The sequence below is a fragment of the Diplotaxodon limnothrissa genome, unplaced genomic scaffold, assembly GCF_057381915.1.
Source record: "Diplotaxodon limnothrissa isolate DT_005_m unplaced genomic scaffold, D_limnothrissa_male_GT1.1 unmapped_scaffold_4, whole genome shotgun sequence".
In the NCBI taxonomy this organism is placed as follows: Eukaryota; Metazoa; Chordata; class Actinopteri; order Cichliformes; family Cichlidae; genus Diplotaxodon; species Diplotaxodon limnothrissa.
Genome location: NW_028188558.1, coordinates 395,098 through 417,500, shown reverse-complemented (window position 1 = coordinate 417,500; position 22,403 = coordinate 395,098). Strand labels below are relative to the sequence as shown.

The 22,403-nt window shown below is 42.4% G+C and overlaps 1 protein-coding gene across 3 annotated transcripts in view; it reads right to left on the bottom strand.

The window, feature by feature from the left end:
- Positions 1 to 22,403, bottom strand: part of LOC146606847 (protein NLRC3-like) — a 1,106,670-nt gene that overhangs the window by 1,077,888 nt on the left and 6,379 nt on the right. For 2 of the 3 annotated variants that reach the window (XM_085349200.1, XM_085349204.1), the window contains 6 exons: positions 21,095 to 21,299; positions 19,149 to 20,943; positions 15,103 to 15,276; positions 14,674 to 14,847; positions 14,321 to 14,494; positions 5,116 to 5,289 (listed from right to left, as the gene is read on the bottom strand). The exons of the other annotated variant lie outside the window; for it this stretch is intronic. In XM_085349200.1, coding sequence (XP_085205326.1) covers positions 5,116 to 5,289; positions 14,321 to 14,494; positions 14,674 to 14,847; positions 15,103 to 15,276; positions 19,149 to 20,943; positions 21,095 to 21,299 — 2,696 coding nt within the window. The remainder of the gene's footprint in view (positions 1 to 5,115; positions 5,290 to 14,320; positions 14,495 to 14,673; positions 14,848 to 15,102; positions 15,277 to 19,148; positions 20,944 to 21,094; positions 21,300 to 22,403) is intronic. 3 annotated transcript variants of the gene reach the window in all.

The window sequence follows — 22,403 nt, the reverse complement described above, 5'->3', positions numbered from 1 at the left end:
TGCAGCAGTCGGAGCCACGTGGTTAGTGAGATGATTGCTAAAGCAGGGAAACCATTCACAGAAGGTGCATTTGTCTAAAAGTGCATATTGCAGGCTGCAAATATAGTCTGTCCGGGAAAGAAAGGTCAGTTTAGCAACATCAGCCTTTCTGCCAACACTGCAGCAGATCGCATTTCTGACCTGTCAAGTGACATTTATGACCAACTGTGTGAGAAAGCCAAATGTTTCAGTGTATACTCAGTCGCTCTTGATGAGACCACAGACATCACCGACACTGCCCAGCTCCCAATGTATGTCCGTGGTGTTGATGACAGTTTTGAAGTGATGGAGGAGCTGCTCACAGTAATTCCAATGCATGGCCAGACCACCGCTCAGCAGATATTTACAAGCTGTGTGATGCCATTGAGAATGTTGGTTTGCCATGGAAGAGGTTTGTTGGAATAACAACAGATGGAGCGCCATCAATGACAGGGAGGGAAAATGGACTGGTGGCACAAAACAAACTGGAAGAGGAAGGCGTGGAGGAGGCCATTGCTCTGCACTGCATCATCCATCAGCAGGTCCTTTGCAGCAAATGCCTGAAGTTTGACAATGTGATGTCTATTGTTGTGAAATGCATCAACCAAATCAGATCCAGGGGCTTAAAGCACCGAAGGTTCTGAGCTTTTTTAGAGGAAATGGAGTCAGAATATGGGGATGTGCTCGACTTCACTGAGGTACGTTGGCTCAGCAGGGGAAATGTATTAAAGAGACTTTTTGAGTTGAGAGCAGAAGTGAAGCCTTCATGGAGAAGGATGGAGTTAGTGTTCCTGTGCTAACTGATCCCAAATGGCTCATGGACTCAGCTTTTCTTGTTGATATGACACATGAGCTTAATGTACTGAACAAGACGTTACAAGGCCAGGGGCAACTTGTCAGTGCTGCCTATGACAACGTGAGAGCATTCTCCACAAAACTGGCGCTCTGGAAAGCTCAGCTCTCTCAGACAAACCTTTGCCATTTCCCAGCATGCAAGGCACTCGTGGATGCAGGCACACCATTCAGTGCTGACGAGTATGTTGATGTCATTTTGAGGCTACAGGAGGAATTTGATCACAGATTTGCTGACTTCAAGACACACAGAGCCACCTTTCACATTTTTGCGGACCCCTTCTCCTTTGATGTGCAAGATGCCCCTTCTGTGCTTCAAATGGAGCTCATTGAGCTGCAGTGCAACTCTGAACTCAAAGCAAAGTTCAGGGAGGTGAGTGGAAAAGCAGACAAGCTTGGACAATTTTTGAGAGACTTGAGCCCTAGTTTCCCTCGGCTTTCCCGAATGTTCAAGCGGACCATGTGCCTTTTTGGTAGCACATACTTGTGCCAAAAGCTCTTCTCCACTTTGAACTTCAATAAGTCCAAGTACAGGTCCAGACTTACGGATGATCATCTTCAAGACATACTGAGGGTCGCAACTGCTTCCTCCCTCAGGCCAAATCTGGCTCGGCTATGCGAGAGGAAACGCTGCCAGGTCTCTAGCAGCAAGGAGTAGGCAAGAGAAGCCATGTTCAGAAGAACAGTTCATTTTCTACAGTGTTCCATTCATGTTCAGAAGAAGGTTATAGAACTGTTAATACAGACATTTCAATCTAAATACAGCAGATATAGAAGACTGAAAGAAACACACAAGTTCACTGACTAAAAATATCTTATTATTATTTTATTTATGTTTTACAGATTGATTTATTTTCTTATTAATTCTTAATTTGTTTATTTATTTTTCATATTTTGTGTTAAAAAATAAAAATAAAGAGATTTGAGAAGATTGGAATTTTTTAACCATGCCTTTCTTGTGGAAAACCTAATGCGGCCCAGCCTCACCCAGACTCTGCCTGCAGCGGCCCCCAGCTAAATTGAGTTTGAGACCCCTGTCCTACACCATAAATCAGTAAGAGAGGGTACGACCTCTCTCATGGCCCCAAGTGGTGTGTGCATGCCAGAGCACTCTGGAAGGCACACAGAGTCTTTACAGACTACTCAGGATCAAACCTCTATCATTATGCAATCGATTATACAACTCTAAGCATATATGAGTAAATATTTCTAAGCATAAATGACAATCAACAATATAAACCTTACAGCTGGTTTTAATAACAGAATTCATTTGTTTCTCAAATGAGAAAGAGCTATCGAGAAACACTCCTAAATCTTTAGTTCTGAACTTTTCCAGTGGGCCAAGGTCAACATTATCTGCTAATGCTAAATAGGCTGCCGTTATTAACTAATGCTAATTTGACATGAATTAGCATTATGCACTAATGCTAACACTTACTTTTTTAAAAAATGTGAGTAGCTAATGCTAACACTATTTCCCTTAACTTTATAACAATGTGAACGGCTAATGCTAACACTCTTTTTCCTAGCATTATAACATCTGAGCTGCTAATGCTAAGTAGGCTGCCATTAGCACCTACGTCTAATTTAAGGCAAATACGCATTAGAACCTAATGCTCATATCGTTTTCCTTTGCTTTATAACAATGTGAGCAGCTACTGCTAAATAGCATTAGCTAATAACAGCAGTCTAATGCAAGTTAGCCTCATTTGCATTACAACGATGTGAGGAGTTAACGCTAAGTATGCTGCCATTAGTGGCTAATTCTAATTAGGGGTGAATAAATATTACCAGCTAATGCTAATATCGTATTCTCTTCCCTTTTAACAATGTGAGCAGCTAGTGCTAGGTAGGCTGATGCTAGCAGCTAATGCTAAAGCTAATTTAATGTGAATTAGCATCACATTAGTGAGGAGTTAATGCTAAGTAGACTGCCATTAGCAGGTAATGCTAATTTTAGGTGAATAGGAATTGGCAGACAATGCTAATACCATATTTTCTTGCTTTATAACAATGTGACCAGCTAATGCTATGTAGGTTGCCGTTATTAGCTAATACTAATTTGAGGTGAATTAGCATTATCCCCTTATGCTAACAATGTTTTTTCTTACTTTTTAACAATACAAGTAGCTAATGTGAACACTTTTTTTTTTTATTGAATTCTAATTTTTCCCTTGCGATGTGAAGAGTTAATGCTAAATAGGATGCCATTAGTGGCTAATTCTAATTTTAGATGAGAAAGCATTAGAAGCTAATGCTAATACCATATTTTCTTGCTTTATATCAATATTAGTAGGTAATGCTAAGTACGTAGCCATTATTAGCTAATGCTAATTTAGGTGAATTAGCATTATCCACTAATGCTAACACTGTTTTTGCCAACTCTTTTCCCTTGCATTATAACAATATGAGCAGCTAATGCTAAGAAGGCTGCCATTATTAGGTAATGCTAATTATTATGTGTGTTAGCATTATCCGCTGCTGCTAGCAATGTTTTATCTTACCTTTTAACAATATCAGCAGCTAATGCTAACACTACTTTAATTTCAGTTAAACCTACTTAGCATTAATTAACTTCATTTAGCATTAAGAAGTTTTTGCTATAGGCTACCATTAGTGGCTAATGCTAATTTTAGGTAAATAGAAATTGGCAGCTAATGCTAATACCATATTTTCTTGCCTTATAACAATGTGACCAGCTAATGCTAAGCAGGTGCCATTATTAGCTAATACTAATTTGAGATGAATTAGCATTATCCGCTTATGCTAACAATGTTTTTTCTTACTTTTTAACAATACGCCATTAGTGGCTAATTCTAATTTTAGATGAAAAAGGATTAACAGCTAATGCTCATACTGTTTGCTTTGTAAGAATGACAGCAGCTAATGATATGAAGTCTACCGTTATTAACTAATGCTAATTTGATGAGAATTAGCATTATCCGATAATGGTAACTCTTTTCCCCTGCATTATAACAATGTCAGGAGTTAATGCTAAGTAGACTGCCATTAGGGGCTAACTCTAATTAGGGGTGAATAATTATTAGCAGCTAATACTAATACCGTTTTCTCTTTTTCCTTATAACAACTTGAGCAGCTAATGCTAATTTGATGCGAATTAGCATTATATTAGTGAGCAGTTAATGCTAAGTAGGCTGCCATTATTAACTAATACTACGTTGACGTGAATTAGCATTATGCGCTACTGCTAATACTGTTTTCTCTTACTTATTAAAAATGATAGTAGCTAATACTAATACTCTTTTCCGTTGGGTAACAACAAAGTGAGGAATTAATGCTAAGTTGGCTGCTTTTAGCGGCTTATTCTAATTAGGGGTGAATAATTATTAGCAGCAAATGCTAATACCGTTTTCTCTTTCCTTATAACAATATGAGCAGTTAATGCTAATTTGATGTAAATTAGCATTATATTAGTGAGGAGTTAATGCTAAGTAGGCTGCCATTAGCAGCTAAAGGTAATTTGAGGTGAATAAGCACTAGTAGCTAATGCCAATACCCTTTTCTCTTGTGTTATAATGATGTGAAACGTTAATATTGTTCTCAAACAACAGAATGAGAATGAAATATTGATTCTAACAGGGCCCATAAACAGCATTAGCTTATCAGAGTCTCCATCATGGTCACACAAATCCTTAGCGGAGCAAAGTGGCCTACTTAGCAATAGCTGCTGTAGAAAGCAAAGGGAAAACAGTATTAGCATTAGCTGCTAAATGTGCACTTGAGAACAAATCTATTGTGAATTCAGCCGTGAATGTAGTGTTTCCAGTAAGCTTCCATTTCCAAATGTTAGCTGCTCCTGTCTGCCTCTTTGTCACACACACAGACTGAAATGATTCACAGCCTTGTTTCATCCTTCTGTCAGTGTCACTGACTGTCACTGTGACTGTGGACATACAGCATGGGAAACACACACATGGCTGATACTTGTATCTAAAGTTACAAAATGTTGTCTCTGTCCAAATATTACCTAACTGTAAGTCTACTTTTAATGAAACTTTCAACATGACTTATCAGTTATCATTAATGTTCCTGCAAACAGACTCCTTGAAGACCCCCTACATAAATATCCATGTACTATCCAGCTAGACTAGTGTGTCTGTCCCTGAAAATATTCCTGCATGTGTGATTGTTCATGTCTCATCTGCAGGAAACAAACAGGAAGTGAGTGAAAGACACAGGAAATGATTCCAGCTCTTCCTCCTATATCAGACATTCTCTCCATACCTGAGAGTGTCCAGTCTCCAGCCTGGATCCTTCAGTCCAGCCGACAGCAGCTTCATTCCTGAGGGACCTGGATGATTGTAGCTCAGGTCCAGCTCTCTCAGATGGGAGGGGTTGGAGGTCAGAGCTGAGGCCAGAGAAGTACAGCCTTCCTCTGTGATCAGACAGCCTGACAGACTGCAGACACACAAAACAACAATCCGTCTGTTATCCATCTCTATAGCAGCATAACTAAGGGATGGTTCAGGGTCACCTGATCCAGCTCTAACTATAAGTTTTATCAAAAAGGAAAGTTTGAAGCTTATCGTCAAAGTAGAGAGGGTGTCTGTCTCCTGAACTCAAACTGGGAGCTGCTTCCACACCCAGTCCAACATAGCCAGGCTTTCTTTGCTGCTTTGACAAAACCTCAAATCCCAGTCAGAGATGGTGAGCATCATCACAGTGATGATCATTTCTCTGTAACCCAGGCTTTCTGCTTCAGGATCTGTGCACGCTCACAGAACAAGGAGACCTTTAAACATCATTTCACTAAATGGATGGACTGAGCTCAGCCTACAGATGAACTGGATAAATAAAGATTTGACCTCAGTGTGCTCAGTGTTCCTGTCTATTCCTAACATATTCCTAACATGATAGCTGCACTTTAGAGCTCTAAAACTGGAACTGACACATATTTAAACTCCACATGTTACTCAGTACATTCAGTTCTGACACTCGCCCACAGTCCAACAAAGGAAACATGGAGATCACATCAGTTTGTCACCAAAGTCTAATTATTCCAGAGGGCAGTGTTGATACAACTAAAGTTATTTTTAAGCAAAGTTGAGTTTTTTATCGTCGGAGTACTTCAAGTCTGAAGTATCATTTAAATGCATTACACGCTGTTGATGGCAGCAAACAAACCACCCAAACAAACAGAGTTGGGAGGCTTGGGCAGACTACGTAGGATCAGCTTGTGGGAGGAGTCAGGATAAAACCAAAGAAAGACAAGCTAACAAACACCACAGTGAAGTGAGTAGCTACAAACTTCAGGCCGATTAGTGTTGTTGAAGAAGTCGGTCTGAGGAACGTTCTTAGGATCAACAAATGACCGCATGTATGAGCCTCCCTCAAGACACACCATCACAAGAAGAACAAATGAGCTGTAGAAAAAGGAGAGACTATGACAGCCACAGCGTTACAACGTGCACCAGCTGTTGGTCTCTCTGTAGACCTGGGAGTTATAGTACATGATATTAATGAAGACTGGGAGCTGCATTCTATAGCAAACAATTTGTTATGAGGTAATCAGCTGATCTTACTTTAACCGGAAGCCCTTCACAATAATTGCAAAGCCTTTATTTTGTCCAACTACCATCAGTTCGTCTGTACTGATGGTAACTTAAAGTCACACTAATGCAGTTTAGTTTGTATAGTGTAAGTAGTAGAAGTATACTACAGTACTCTGATCACTGATAGGATAGATTTATGTAGATATACACCTTTGTGTTTAACATTACTGCATTATAGTACTGTGATCTTTGACCTTATATATGGTTATGTTAGCTATACTGACGTATGCATATAACTGGATATGTATCTTATCTATTCATCTTATTTGTCATGTATTTGTATTGTGTACTTCCTTTTTGTAAGAAACCACACACGTGATCACAGCCACAAGAATCAATCAGTGAAAGAATAAAGTGCCTCAAACCAAACCTTAAGCTCCTTATTCCACACGCTGGGCCTTCAGTGGTGCTCTGGCTGACACACCAGAGTGACTGGAGTGCTAAAGAGTGAATCGGACACACCAGTGTAATCCCTGATATCTCCACTACATTTAATCGTCCTTCAGCCTGTGGCTGCAGTTAGCTGGTCTGCTAGTTAGCTGGTGTGCTAGTTAGCCGGTGTGCTATTTAGCCGGTTCGCTAGTCAGCTGGTGTGCTAGTTAGCTGGTATGCTAGTTAGCCGGTTCGCTAGTCGGCTGGTGTACTAGTTAGCCAGTGTGCTAGTTAGCCGGTTCGCTAGTTAGCTGGTCTGCTACTTAGCTGGTTTGCTAGATAGCCGGTGTGCTAGTTAGCTGGTGTGCTAATTAGCAGAAATGTGACTTTACAGCTCGGCCTCACTCACTGACATTAGTCAGATATGACTGAATCTATATCACACTTAAAGCTTTCTGTAAATGAAAGGCTCAGTGAAAACGAGGCACTTCAGTCAATTTTAAAACACACACTCTGAATATAACCTGATCCAGACCAGGTTATAGGTTCAGCATCAGTAACCACGGTGATGTAGCCAGGTAAACACTTATGCATTTATGCTCACAATCACTCCAGTTAACCCAGCATGCATGTTTTTGGACTGTGGGAGGAAGCAGAGAACCTGAAGACAACCTACACAGGCCACACTATCACCCTTATTTACAGAATTATAATTTAATTGGGTGATAAAGTAAAGAAAATAAATATTTTAATAAAAAAATATTCATAAATGAACTATTATTCAAGTAAGTAAGTAGAATATATTTATATAGCACATAATCTCGTTTGTATAGAAATGTCTTCATCTGCTTTTTCAAAGAGTCAGTGGAGTCTAGACAGCATAAAGATAACAGCAGGGAGTTCCACAGCCTCGGTGCCTGAAAAGCTCGATCCCCACGTGTGTTGAACCGAGTCTGTGGGACCAATAGTGACCTCTGACCTAAAGACCTAAGTGCTCGGTATGAAGCATGAGGTTTCAACAGGTCAGAGATGCACTGAGGAGCTTCACCATGTACAGCTCTAAAAGTTATGAGTATAATGTTAAAATGAACCCTAAAATTTAGTGGCAACCAATGAAGAGAAGCCAAAACTGGAGTAATGTGTGACCTCTTGTTTGTGCCAGTTAAAAGTCTCGCCGCAGCATTCTGTACAGTGTGAAGCTCCAGAGCTGATTTGTTGAGACAAGTAAAAAGACCATTACAATACTCCAAGTGAGTAGAGATAAAAGCATGAAGAATCATCTCAAGTTCTGCCTTTGACACCAGTCTGAGTTTAGAAATGTTTCTTGGATGATAAAAACAGTTTTGAAACAGTTGTTTAGAGAGTTTCTCAAGCAACATTGAACTGTCGAAAATAACACCTAAGTTTCTGAGACTCGATTTAATGGAAGGACCTAAAAACTGATCTGCTGCCTAATTTCTGAAGACGTGATCAGGAGCAATGATCAAAGTTTCTGTTTTATCCGTATTAAACTGGAGAAAGTTGAAGTTTCACAATTATTTGATTCCTGAAAGACAATTATTTAAACAAGAAAATGTATAAAACTGAGAATCTTTGAAAGAACAGTATAACTTAATGTCTGAATGTCATCAGCGTAGAGATGATAAGAAATATTATTGTAATATCTGATAATTTGGCCTAGAGCAGGGGTGGGGAACTCCAGGCCTCGAGGGCCGGTGTCCTGCAGGTTTTAGGTCTAACCCTGGGTCAGCACACCTGAATCAAATTCATTACCAGGCCTCTGGAGAACCTCAGGACGTGTTGAGGAGGAATTTAACCATTTAAATCAGATGTGATGGATCAAGGAAACATCTAAAAACTGCAGGACACCAGCCCTCGAGGCCCGGCGTTTGTCACCTGTGGCCTAGAGGACGTATATAAACCAAAAAGAGAATCGGGCCTAAAACAGATCCTTGAGGTACCCCAGAAGGCAGAACGGATGTTTCAGACAACACATGATTCATACAGACAGTCAAAGATCTCTCAGATACAGTAGATACGACAAACCATTTTAAAGCAACACCAGTAATCCTGAACAAGTCCTTCAGCCTATTTATCATGATGCTGTGATCAACAGTATCAAAAGCAGAGGAGACATCCAACTCAGTGCACTCTCCAGAGTCTGCTGCCATCAGAATGTCACCACACACTTTAAGTTAAGCCATCTCAGTGGAGGACAGTTTACAGAAACCAGACTGGAAAATGTCCAGAACACTGTTTTTCTCCAGAAAGTCGTTAAGTTGTTCTGCAACTGTTTTTTCCACGTTCGTTCAATGATTCATTACAATCAGATTTAGTATAGACTGGTACACGAGGAATATCAGGAGAGACAATTTTCATAATTGTATCAAACAATACTTTGGTTCTTTTCTGAAGCCATTAGATTTGAAAACTATTCAGTTCCAGCTTTTTTATCATGTTGTTAAGTGAGGATATTGATTCCTTGAGATGTACTCGATGAACCTCAAGCTTGGAAGCCTTCCATAAACGTTCTAACTTGACAGAATATCTCTTGAAATTTTGACTATTTTCATTTATCCAGGGATAGAAATTTGAAGAATGGACAACACTTTGCTTCAGAGGTGCCGCTGTGTCTAAATAAAATGGACAAAGTGTTGTCTCCAGGAGTTTAGCTGATTTAGAGTGGCCAGGTACGGTGGGTGTGCTCCGGTTAAAGAACACGGAGGCAGACTTCCAAATTCAGGTGATTTATTCGGTCTGTAGTGAGGATACAGTCACCTGACCTAAACCCAGTGGAGATGGTTTGGGATCAGTGTTGGGCAAGTGACTTTGAACAAGTAATTATAGTTAGTAGTTACCAAGAAGTAACTAGTAACTATTAGAGATGGACCGATCCGATATTACGTATCGGTATCGGTCCGATACTGACCTAAATTACTGGATCGGATATCGGAGAAAAATAAAAAATGTAATCCGATCCATTAAATATCACGAAAGCACCTCACAAAACTTGCAACACGCCGTAACTCACCTCAGAACGTTAGCACGTCGGAGCAGTATGCATCACGTGATAGAGTGGCTGTGGCATGCGGGACCTGTCGGTGGTCTGGATAGCATTTGGAGCTTCGCTAGCAACCCGGCATTTCATCTCCGACAAAGTTATCCCGAGAGAAGTAAAGCAAGTGTGTAAGTCCATCTCTGAATGTTTGTAAAGCATTCCTGCGTTAAGCTTAACAAACGACTGCCTCTTCTTGCTGCTACTTCAATCATGAAACTGCTTAATGATCAGCTGATCGGCTTTTCTGTCTCGAGTCCGTCTCTCTTGTTTGTTTTTGGCCCACTTTGCACCAGAAAGAGGAAACCAGCGGCTGAACAACAGCAGCACGTTTAAGCTTGATAAGCTGTTGTTACAATTTATTTAATATTACTTTCTACACCAGGATCTTTTTCTACGTAGCTGACGCTGGTAACTGTGCAGGGGCGGATCTAGCAAAGTTTAGCCAGGGGGGCCGATAGGGCATTAACAGGGAAAAGGGGGCACAAAGACATACTTTTCTTTCTTATTCTCATTTAAAATGTCGAGCTTTTAATAAATAATTATCTGACACCCAAAGTTTTAATTTGATGTAAAATGAATAGAAGTCCATTACTGTACATAGTGACTATTAAGTCTAATATATATACCCTAGTAAGCTATAGTACTTTTTCCTTTGGGAAGGTACCATCTGTGCAGTCTGCAATTTTGTTGAAAGATGTTGAATCTATTTAATATTTCTTGAAAAATAATTGATTTCTGTGCATTTTTTTTCACACTGCATCAAATTAAGGTTGATTACGTCGATTAAGCATCATGAGGTGGAGCGTGAGGGGTGGTTCCCTATTTTTTATTTTTTTATTTTTGTTGTTGCTGGGAGTTGGAACCCTATTAGTTAGGTTGCTTAATATTTATGCTAAGTACTCTTTAAAATACCAGAATAGGGAGGATGGTGTAGGTCTAAGTTTATTAGATTGATCAGTATTGCTGAACTATGAAATATTTTTTTTTGCATACAGGTATAACAGATTAGCTTTAGTGTAGTTGTTGTTTTAAACTTGAGTATGAACTTATACAAAATGCAGCAAGATATTTAAAAAAACAGTTTTGTTGATTAAAAAACACTATATCGGATTCATATCGGTATCGGTATCGGACATAAAAAAGTGGTATCGTGCCATCTCTAGTAACTATACTACTAACTATAGTTAACTCTACGTAGTTACTTAGAGTTAAAATATTGTAAGTCAGTTACTAAAAGTAATTAATTACTTGAAAAGTAACTATTGCGTTACTTTAAAAAAAATGTTCAACCCTCTGGGGTCCAGGGTATAATTGGCCATTTTTAACTACTTTTGATTTGACCTCTATATTCCACCTTTAAAAACTATTTACTTTGCCTGTTTGGTATCATTCTTTTCAGCACAACCTCACGTGTCTGAATTTACAGTTATGTTTTCATTTTGACATACTGTATTAACACAATTGACCTAAAATCAGACAAAAAACAATATGAGTAGAAAAAGTTATATTTTTTACTGTTACAACCACAAACATGTTTAATAAATCATTAACTTGAAATCTAATAATTTTAATATTTTAATAATATTTTAATAATAATAATAATAATAATAATAATGGATTGCATTTATATAGCGCTTTTCGGGCCTTAAAGTGCTTTACAATGCCACTATTCATTCACTCTCACATTCACACACTGGTGGAGGCAACTACAGTTGTAGCCACAGCTGCCCTGGGGCAGACTGACAGAAGCGAGGCTGCCATATCGCACCATCGGCCCCTCTGGCCATCACCAGTAGGCGCTAGGTGAAGTGTCTTGCCCAAAGACACAATGACCGAGACTGTCTGAGCCGGGGCTCGAACCGGCAACCTTCCGGTTACAAGACGAACACCCTTAAAATCCTATACACAAGGTTTGCAAACAACCATTTTGTTATTTGTAACAATTTACCTTTTACCTTGATTTTTTAAAAATAACTATTTCAAACTATTTACAGAACAATCAGCTGTTCTGCATTAAATAAGATGCCACAAATTATTTGTGCCACTCCAAAAAAATAATTTCTGTCCACCATAAAGGAGAACATCACAGCCTGATACCTGCAGGTCTGACAGCAGCAGGTGTATCACTGCTGTTTCTACCTGGAGACACCGTTTACACTGTAATCTGCATTTGCTGGTTTTGTGGCAGCACCTGTAACAATTCCATTCAATTCAACTCTATTTATATAGTGCCAAATCACAACAGTCGCCTCAGGGCACTTAACATTCAGCAATTGCCTCATTGTTCTGACAGACAACATAAAACTATCCACTACACTACACACTAACTTTTTTTGTTCTTTTTTCCCCTACACACTAACTACACAACACAACATACTATGCACACACTCCAAATACGCTAAACGTCACAAATCTCTCACATCTCACACCGTCACTCCTAAAACTTCCCCCTCTTCCTAAACAACCAAATGTCATGTTGCTATATCATTTTTTTGATTGGTCGACATGGTTCATTTTTCCACCAACAGGAAAGGGATGATTTGGGGGTTTTTTTGCTCATAAGCAGAGAGTGCTTGCTGTGCTGTCCTTAGACAGTAAAAGTGACGAAACTATTGAGGAAAAAAAACGCTGCGTATATATTGTTTATGACTCTGGTTTTATGTGACCTATCAACACAATTTAAAAACTGGTATATGTCACCTTGTTGCTTTGTAATCTTGAAGTGGTCATGTGATTGGCTTACCATGAATACTTTATTCTTCCTCAGCCAAACAGCAGCACTCATGCGATTGTTTTGCCCCCTTAGCTCCAGGTGTTGTGCCAAAAAGTGATCGTCTGCCAGAAAGTGATCGCTGTCCGCGGGAGTGCATGCAGCTGCTTAACCCTTTAAAGCCGGTCAGAGTGGGCACACTCTGTTTTGCGTAACATAATATTCCAGAAACACGCTTTGCCGATCCGATCAGCTGTTTGTAACACTTCCTACTTTGGAATTGACATCAGCGTGAACTATCGCATATCCGCCATGACCTGCCCAAAACCGGAAGTGATGTCATTTTTGCAGAAATGTATTTTTTACCATCATGGCCTCATAACCCTATACTAGTGTTTTTTAAAGTTATGTTTGACTTTCTGACTTTCTGTGTTGTTTCTGGGATGCTTAGGACTCATATTGCACTGCTGGAAATAGTTTATTTTGATGCATATGCTGCTTTTTTGCAAATTTGCACTATAATATTTATTTTCGTTTTTCCTGCAGTGTATAGAAATTTGTGTATTTCAAAAATAAAACTATGAAGACACTCAAAATAAATTTCATGTGGTGGGAAACTATTTTGTGCAACTTTTTTGTATTTACAGTTTTGAGGGATAAGCCTCTTAAATTTCTCTAACTAGAAATATATGTTAAAAAACAAAAACGATTTTCAATTTTTTTTTAGTTTATTGCACTTTTTGCAATTTATGTAATTTCTATGCACTTAATGCATGCATATTATTAAAATTTAGGCTGTAATGGTTGTATTGATGTAGAGCAACTTGAAATGCTCCCAAAAATGGCTCCACAGCATGTAAAAATATAATATAAGCTGTGGCGGACTTGGTTCTATGGTAAGTCTTAAAGGGTTAAAGCTGTAGCGCCCAGATTACTTATAGCTACTTCCATGCAGCTGATATAAGATTGGTTGTTGAAAAATAGTAACGCAACCGCACCGAATCCAATTCAGGATTTTGATTTCCATCACACTTCCACTGGATGCCCAGCTGCTCTCCTATTATGTGATTATCATCAACACAGAAATGGAGGATAAGACCGCGGTTCTGGGGGTTGGGAAGCTCATCTTGTAACCAGAAGGTTGCCAGTAGGATCTCTCTGTCTTGGTCGTTGTGTTCTTGGAACACAAGACACTTCAGTATGTAGTTAGTACCGGGCGACTCCCCTCCCCCACATCGGCACCAGAACCCTGTATTATCTACAGGGTAAGAATGCCTGTTTTATCAAACTATGGCTATTACTACTGTGATCATTTGCAGCCCAGTGTGCTGCTCTCTCTGCTGGGATGAACCACTGGAGCTCACCCAGTCATCCCTTTCTTTCTCTCAAGAAGAAGTGAAATAAATGTATTTATTATGTTACGAGTCTAATATTCTTTAAATCAAACTGTAATGAATAAATCAAGCAAGAAGATTTGGTGGCTCCACGTGTTGTAGAAGAAAAGATAAACATCTCATTTTGAGAAATCAGCCTTTAAAATTAAGTAAGTACTGTGAATAAAAAACTAACAGCAAACCAATCGGTAGTCGCCAATTACTTCTGAAAGTAATTCAGAGTCCAATTATCCACTCAAATGTAAATAAAAGTTCACTTGACAGCTGTATAAAGGTTACCTGTTTATACAATAATATAAGTCACATTTCAAATGATCATCTGTGGAAAAGTTTGAATCCTGACCTGAGAGTTTCCACTGCACACTGTGAACTCTTTAGTCCAGCGGACAGAAGCTTCACTCCTGAATCCTGCAGGTCAGAGTTACTCAGGTCCAGCTCTCTCAGACTGGAGGACTGGGAGCTCAGGACTGAGGACAGAGCTTCACAGCTTCTCTCTGACAGGTTACAGCCACTCAGTCTGAAAAATAAAAGACAGTCATACAACAAATACTCATGTTGAGTTTGTTAATACATTTCACAACATTAAATCTTGACTTTCTATTTTTAGAGGAAACATAAACATACTAAGAAACAACATCATATGTATGAACTTAAATAATTGAATAATTCTAACAACAAACTGTTTTCTGATCTGACCTCAGAGTATTCAGTTTACAGTTTAAACGTTGTAGTCCAGCAGACAGAAGCTTCACTCCTGAATCCTGTAGCTTTCTGATACTCAGGTCCAGCTCTGTCAGACTAGAGGACTGCGAGCTGAGAACTGAGGACAGAGCTTCACAGTTTTCCTCTGAGAGTTCACAGATGTTAAGTCTGAAGATAAAAACATGAATAAAGATTGTTGTTAAAGTGTAATCAAGGTGCAATAGCTTATTGTCTTGTGCTGAGCAGGTTAGTATAAGTTCACTTTAACTTATAAATGAATAAAAATGCTATGGAACAAGGATAACTGGATAAAGTTTACCTTTACTGGTTAAATTATTGATTATTTTTGTTAGTTGATATAAACAAAACCAAACATCAAACATATAAACAAACAGAACTAAACAGAATACAAATTGATCTGACCTCAGAATATTCAGTTTGGCGTGTGGACTCTCCACTGCAGCAGACAGAAGCTTTACTGCTGAAGCTTTCAGGCTGTTGGTACTCAGGTCCAGCTCTCTCAGACTACAGGACTGGGAGCTGACCACTGACAACAAATTTTCACAGCCTTCCTCTGAGATGTTACAGCTGCTCAGTCTGGGAGAGAAAGGGAAAAAACAAAACAAAACAAAAAATATATGTGATCAAATGAAATTTGTTTATATGTTAAACCTTTAAAAAAAAACAAAAAAAACCAACCTATGACACTATGAGTGCTACCAGTCCAGTGCACACGATTGGTACCTTGATGGTACCTTGCTCAGGGGTACCATCAAGGTAGCTGTTCGGTGGATTCGACCCCTGACCTTATGATCATGGGGCGACCACTCTACCTACTGAGCTAATAATTCTGTGTACACTATCATACAATATTAACTAAAACAATTATTTTAGAAAATCTTACTAATTCAGTAATTGTTATGCTATTTAACTGTGAGTAACACTGGATTTTAAACACTAGCTGTATAAAACTCCTCCTGTTAAAGGTGTGTATAAAGGAGATGAGCTGAAATGCAGACTTCATGGAGAATGTTTGCTGTCAGGATATATCAAAGACAAAGCAGAGATCCATCCAGTCTCTTCCACTAAGCCCACAGAGGGAAAGACAACCATTCTCACACACACACCTGCATAAAGTTTAGATCACCAGGTAATCTAACTGCATGTCTGTGGACAGTGGGAAGAAACTGTAGAGGACCCAGAGAGAACCCACTGTAATTCTGTGGGAACACTGGTTATGGAAGCCTTACAGTTAGATATGAATACTGTCAAGAAACAGGACCTGAGTGGCAATTTCAATTATGAAGCCCAAGTTCTCCTCCTTGAATCGCTACCTTATCGTGGTGGAGGGGTTTGTGTGTCCCAGGGATCCCAGGGGCTATGTTGTCTGGGGGCTTTTGCCCCCTGGTAGGGTCTCCCATGGCAAATTGGTCCTGGGTGAGGGACCAGACAAAGAGCGATTCAGAAGACCCTTATGAAAAGGATATCGAGAGAACAGTTTACCCTCCCCGGGATAGGGTTACCAGGGCCCCCCCCCCTGGAGCCAGGCCCGGGGAGGGTGCCCGAGGGCGAGCGTCTGGTGGCCGGGCCTTAGTCCATGGGGCCCGGCCGGGCACAGCCCGAAGAGGAGACATGGGCCCATCCTCCCGCAGGCCCACCACCCGCAGGAGGCGCCATAGGGGTCGGGTGCATTGTGTGCCGGGTGGCGGCCAGGAGCGGAGGCCCTGGTGGACTGACCCCCAGCTGCCAAGACTGGCAATAGGGACATGGAATGTCACCTCTCTGGTGGGGAAGGAGCCTGAGTTAGTGCGTGAGGTTGAGAGGTACCGGCTAGATATAGTCGGGCTCACCTCTACGCATGGCTTGGGCTCTGGAACCAGTCTCCTGGAGAGGGGCTGGACTCTGTCTCAGTCTGGAGTTGCCCCTGGTGAGAGGCGGCGGGCTGGGTGGGTATTCTAATATCCCCTCGGCTTGCTGCCGGTACGTTGGGGATTTTCCCGGTGGACGAGAGGGTTTGTTCCCTGCGCCTTAGGGTCGGGGAACGGGTCCTGACTGTCATCTGCGCTTATGCGCCGAGTGGCAGTTCAGAGTTCCTAGAGTCCCTGGAGGGGGGGGGGGGGGGGTGCTGGAAGGTGCTCCACCTGGAGACTCTGTTGTCCTGCTGGGAGACTTCAATGCTCACGTGGGTAACGACAGCGAGACCTGGAGGGGCTTGATTGGGAGGAACGGCCTCCCTGATCTGAACCCGAGCGGTGCTTTGTTATTGGACTTCTGTGCTAATCACAGTTTGGCCATAATGAACACCCTGTTCGAACATAAGAGTGTCCATAAGTGCACGTGGCACCAGGACGCTCTAGGCCGTAGGTCGATGATCGATTTTGTAATCGTATCACCAGACCTGCGACCATATGTTCTGGACACTCGGGTAAAGAGAGGGGCTGAGCTGTCAACTGATCACCACCTGGTGGTGAGTTGGATCAGGTGGCGGGGGAGGACGCTGGACAGACCTGGTGCACCTAAACGCGTAGTGAGGGTGTGCTGGGAACGTCTAGCAGAGGCCCCAGTCCGCGAGATCTTCAACGCACACCTCCGGCAGAGCTTCAACAGCATTCCGAGGGAGACTGGGGACATTGAGTCCGAATGGACCATGTTCAGCGTCTCCATTGCCAAAGCTGCTGCATTGAGCTGCGGCCGCAAGGTGGTTGGTACCTGCCGTGGTGGTAATCCCCGAACCAAATGGTGGACACCAGAGGTGAAGGGAGCCACCAGGCTGAAGAAGGAGTCCTATCGGGCTTGGTTAGCCTGTGGGACTCCGGAGGCAGCCGACAGGTATCGACAGGCCAAGCGGAATGTGGCTCGGGCAGTGGCTGAAGCAAAAACTCGGGTGTGGGAGGAGTTCGGAGAGGCCATGGAAAAAGACTTTCGGACTGCCTCGAAGAGATTCTGGCAAACCGTCAGGCGTCTCAGGAGGGGAAAGCGGTGCTCTACCTGCACTGTGTATAGTGCTGGCGGAGCGCTGCTGACGTCGACTGAGAAAATAGTCAGGCGGTGGAAGGAATACTTCGAGGACCTCCTTAATCCCACTGACACGTCTTCCGAGGAGGAAGCAAAGTCTGGGGATGAGGGGAATGACCCGCCAATTTCCGGGGGCGAGGTCACTGAAGCAGTTAAACAACTCCTTGGTGGCAGAGCCCCTGGTGTTGATGAGGTCCGCCCCGAGTTCCTGAAGGCTTTGGACGTTGTAGGGCTGTCCTGGTTGACACGCCTCTGCAATGTTGCATGGTGATCAGGGGCAGTACCTGTGGACTGGCAGACCGGGGTGGTGGTCCCCATCTTTAAGAAGGGGGACCGGAGGGTGTGTTCCAACTACAGGGGTATCACACTCCTCAGCCTCCCTGGGAAAGTCTATGCCAGGGTGCTGGAAAGGAGAGTTCGTCCGCTAGTCGAACCTCGGATACAGGAGGAACAATGCGGTTTTCGTCCTGGTCGCGGAACACTGGACCAGCTCTTTATCCTCTCGAGGATACTTGAGGGTGCATGGGAGTTTGCCCAACCAGTCTACATGTGTTTTGTGGACTTGGAGAAGGCATTCGACCATGTCCCTCGGGGTGTCCTGTGGGAGGTGTTGCGGGAGTATGGGGTGTCTGGCCCATTGCTACGGGCCATTCGATCCCGATACAACCGTTGCAAGAGCTTGGTTCGCATTGCCGGCAATAAGTCGGACTCGTTCCCGGTGGGTGATGGGCTCCGCCAGGGCTGCCCTTTGTCTCCGGTTCTGTTCATAATTTTTATGGGCAGGATTTCTAGGCGCAGCCAAGTGGCGGAGGGCTTTCGCTTTGGTGGCCTCAGAATCTCATCTCTGATTTTTGCGGATGATGTGGTTCTGTTGGCTTCATCGGGTGAGGGCCTCCAGCTCGCACTGGAACGGTTCGCAGCCGAGTGTGAAGCAGCGGGAATGAGGATCGGCACCTCCAAATCTGAGGCCATGGTTCTCAGCCGGAAAAGGGTGGAGTGCCGGCCTCAGATAAAGCGGATGAAGATGGATGGATGGATGGAAGCCCAAGTTTTCCCTCCATCCTGGATGAAAACAGGACAGTCACAGCAGAGATTTATAATAAAAAAGGGAGAGTGTGCACTGAAAATGAGATAAAAAACAAACTGCTGGATTTGGAGACGTGAACAAGCTGACGATAATAAACCTGTCAGAGGGGCTGAAGGATCAGAGCTCATGTTCTTATTGGCTGGGCCTGGATTGTACTTTGATAAGAGATATAGACAAAAATGTGTCAGAAATACTGACACGGCCTGCTGGACTGAAAAAATATTTACTGAGTGAATGATAATCATTTAATTCACTATTTTTATGTTTTTTAACTGTTCTTTGAACTCAGCATTTCTGATTTATTTCCCATGGTTTTAAGATTTTTATCAATTATAAGATTTTAAGCAATGAGTTCATGTTTACTTACAGAGCTTTATTGGAGGCTTTGACCACTGGCAGCAGCCTCAGAAGAGCCTCCTCTGAAGCAGAATATTTCTTAAAGTCAAACTCATCCAGATCTTCTTCTGATGATAGTAACATGAAGGTCAGAGCTGAGCACTGAGCAGGAGACAGTTTACCTGTGGAGAGACTTCCTGAAGTCCTGTATTGTTGGATCTCCTCCACTAGAGAACGATCATTCAGTTCATTCAGACAGTGGATCAGATTGATGCTTTTCTCTGCAGACAGATTCTCACTGAGCTTCTTCTTGATATACTGGACTGTTTTCCTATTGGTCTGTGAGCTACTTCCTGTCTGTGTCAGCAGACCTCGTAGGAGACTCTGATTGGTCTGCAGTGAAAGACCCAGGAGAAAACGGAGGAACAAGTCCAGGTGTCCATTTGGACTCTGTAAGGCCTTGTTCACAGCACTCTGGTGAAAAGATTCTTTTTGGTTTAAAAAGCTAAAACTCTTGGAGGTTATTTGTTTCTGTTCAAGAAGATTTTTTCCAGAGTTGCTGAAGGTCAGATGGACATGAAGAGCAGCCAGAAACTCCTGAACACTCAGATGGATGAAGCAGAACACCTTGTCCTGGTACAGTCCTCTCTCCTCTTTAAAGATCTGTGTGAACACTCCTGAGTACATTGAGGCTGCTCTGATATCGATGCCACACTCTGTCAGGTCTGATTCATAGAAGATCAGGTTTCCTTTCTGCAGCTGATCAAAAGCCAGTTTTCCCAGAGACTCCATCATCTTCCTGCTCTCTGGACTCCAGTGTGGATCTGTCTCAGCTCCTCCATCATACTTGACCTTCTTCACTTTGGCCTGAACCACCAGGAAGTGGATGTACATCTCAGTCAGGGTGTTGGGCAGCTCTCCTCCCTCTCTGGTTTCCAGCACATCCTCCAGAACTGTAGCAGTGATCCAGCAGAAGACTGGGATGTGGCACATGATGTGGAGGCTTCGTGATGTCTTGATGTGGGAGATGATGCTGCTGGCCTGCTTCTTATCTCTGAATCTCTTCCTGAAGTACTCCTCCTTCTGTGGGTCAGTGAACCCTCTGACCTCTGTCACCATGCCAACACAGTCAGGAGGGATCTGATTGGCTGCTGCAGGTCGTGTGGTTATCCAGAGGCGAGCAGAGGGAAGCAGTTTCCCCCTGATGAGGTTTATCAGCAGCACATCCACTGAGGTGGACTTTCTAGGGTCAGTTAGGATTGTAGTTTTGTGGAAGTCCAGAGGAAGTCGACACTCATCCAGACCATCAAAGATGAACACAACCTGGAAGTCTTCAAAGCTGCAGATTCCTGCTTCTTTGGTTTCAGTAAAGAAGTGATGAACAAGTCCCACCAAGCTGAACTTTTCCTCTTTCAGCACATTCAGCTCTCTGAAAGTGAATGGAAATATGAACTGGATGTCCTGGTTGGCTTTGTCTTCAGCCCAGTCCAGGCTGTGTTTCTGTGTTAAGACTGTTTTCCCAATGCCAGCCACTCCCTTTGTCAGCACTGTTCTGATTGGTTCATCTCTTCCAGGTGAGGCTTTAAAGATGTCTTCTTGTCTGATGGTTGTTTCTGGTCTGTCTGGTTTCCTGGATGCTGTTTCAATCTGTCTGACCTCATGTTCATCATTGACCTCTGCAGTCCCTCCCTCTGTGATGTAGAGCTCTGTGTAGATCTGATTCAGGAGGGTTGGGTTTCCTGCTTTAGCGATGCCCTCAAACACACACTGGAACTTCTTCTTCAGCTTAGACTTAAGGTTACGATGACAAACAGCAGCTGGAAGTTCTGAATAATAATAATAAAAATACAACTTTAACAATCATATTTTACAAAATGCTGATGACAATTTCTGACCCACTGAGAAATGACTGAACACACTGGTGTCACAAGTCTCTCATTTATCCAGCAGCTTAAATCTTTAGATAAAGCCTCTTACGTCTCTGCAGACGGTCAGCCAGCTCCTCCTGCTTCATTCTCCTCAGGAAGTCCACTGTGATCTTCACAAATGCCTCTCTGCTGTTTCTCCTCTGCTCATCATCCTCCCTCTGAAACTCCAAGCACTGGGGCTTATTTGGATTCAGAGCCTTCTGGATCTTCTTCAGCTCGTTCTTCACAAACGTGATGATGTTGTCCTCCAGCAGCTGGAACAGAATATTTATGAATGACCCACCACTCTGAACTTTAGTCCACACAACATCCACTTCTTTACGATCAAGGGGCATATCATCCACGACCTCTTCACCAATTATAGGTTTGACTTTATCTGATTAACTGAGACTTTGTCCACAACTCCATGATCCCAAAACGTTGATGCTGTTCATATGAATGCAGAGATTTCAGTGGGAGAAACATTTCACTGGTGTTCAGAGCTGAACTACCAACAGGTTGATGATCAAAGCCAGAAACTTGGAGATGTTTCAGGTGACTGAGTTGATCGTACAGAAAACTGGTCTTAAAGGTTCACTCTGTTTACACATACAGATCAGTATTTAAGGTTTGACTCTCATCATCCACTGGAGCACAAACTGGGCGTCATCAGGACACTACAACACAGAACAAACACCATCCCCACAGACACAGCAGCCAGCGAAGCAGAAGAACTTCACATCAAGAAGGTCCTGAGTAAATGTGAACGCTGGTTTGAGGGCGGAGTCAAGGAGGCCATTTATGTGAAAAGGAAAGACCATCTCTGAATAGAGGAGGGGCCTAAGGGTACATTTGTCACCATCTTACAATGCTGTGATTGCAGCCATTCCCCAGCTCTCTGTGAACTGGACTCATGACCATTGATCAACAACCATTGATCAATGGTCCTGACAATATGCGTACCAATGATCAATGAACTGACCTCTAGGGCTGGGCCATATTATACCGTTCACGATAATACCGGTATAAAGTTCGGCAACGATAGGAAAATGAAATATCGCGATAGAATGTGGGCAAAATGCGCATGCGCAGTGCCTTTGTTTTCATACGCATGGCAGAAAAAGTATGGCGGCAATGGAGGATGACACGGACGAAGGCGCGTCTTTGAATGAAGCGGGTGAGCCAGAATTGGTCAGTAAAAACGGTGCAACTTCGGTGGTGTGGAAGTGGTTTGGTTTTCGTCCATCGGATACCCACCAAAGCAAAATTTTTTGTAGAACATGCAAGCGGGCCATCGCGGCGAAGGGAGGAAAGACTACAAACCTATTTTATCATTTGAAGCAGAAGCACTCCTCTGAGTACAAAAAAGCCATTAAAGC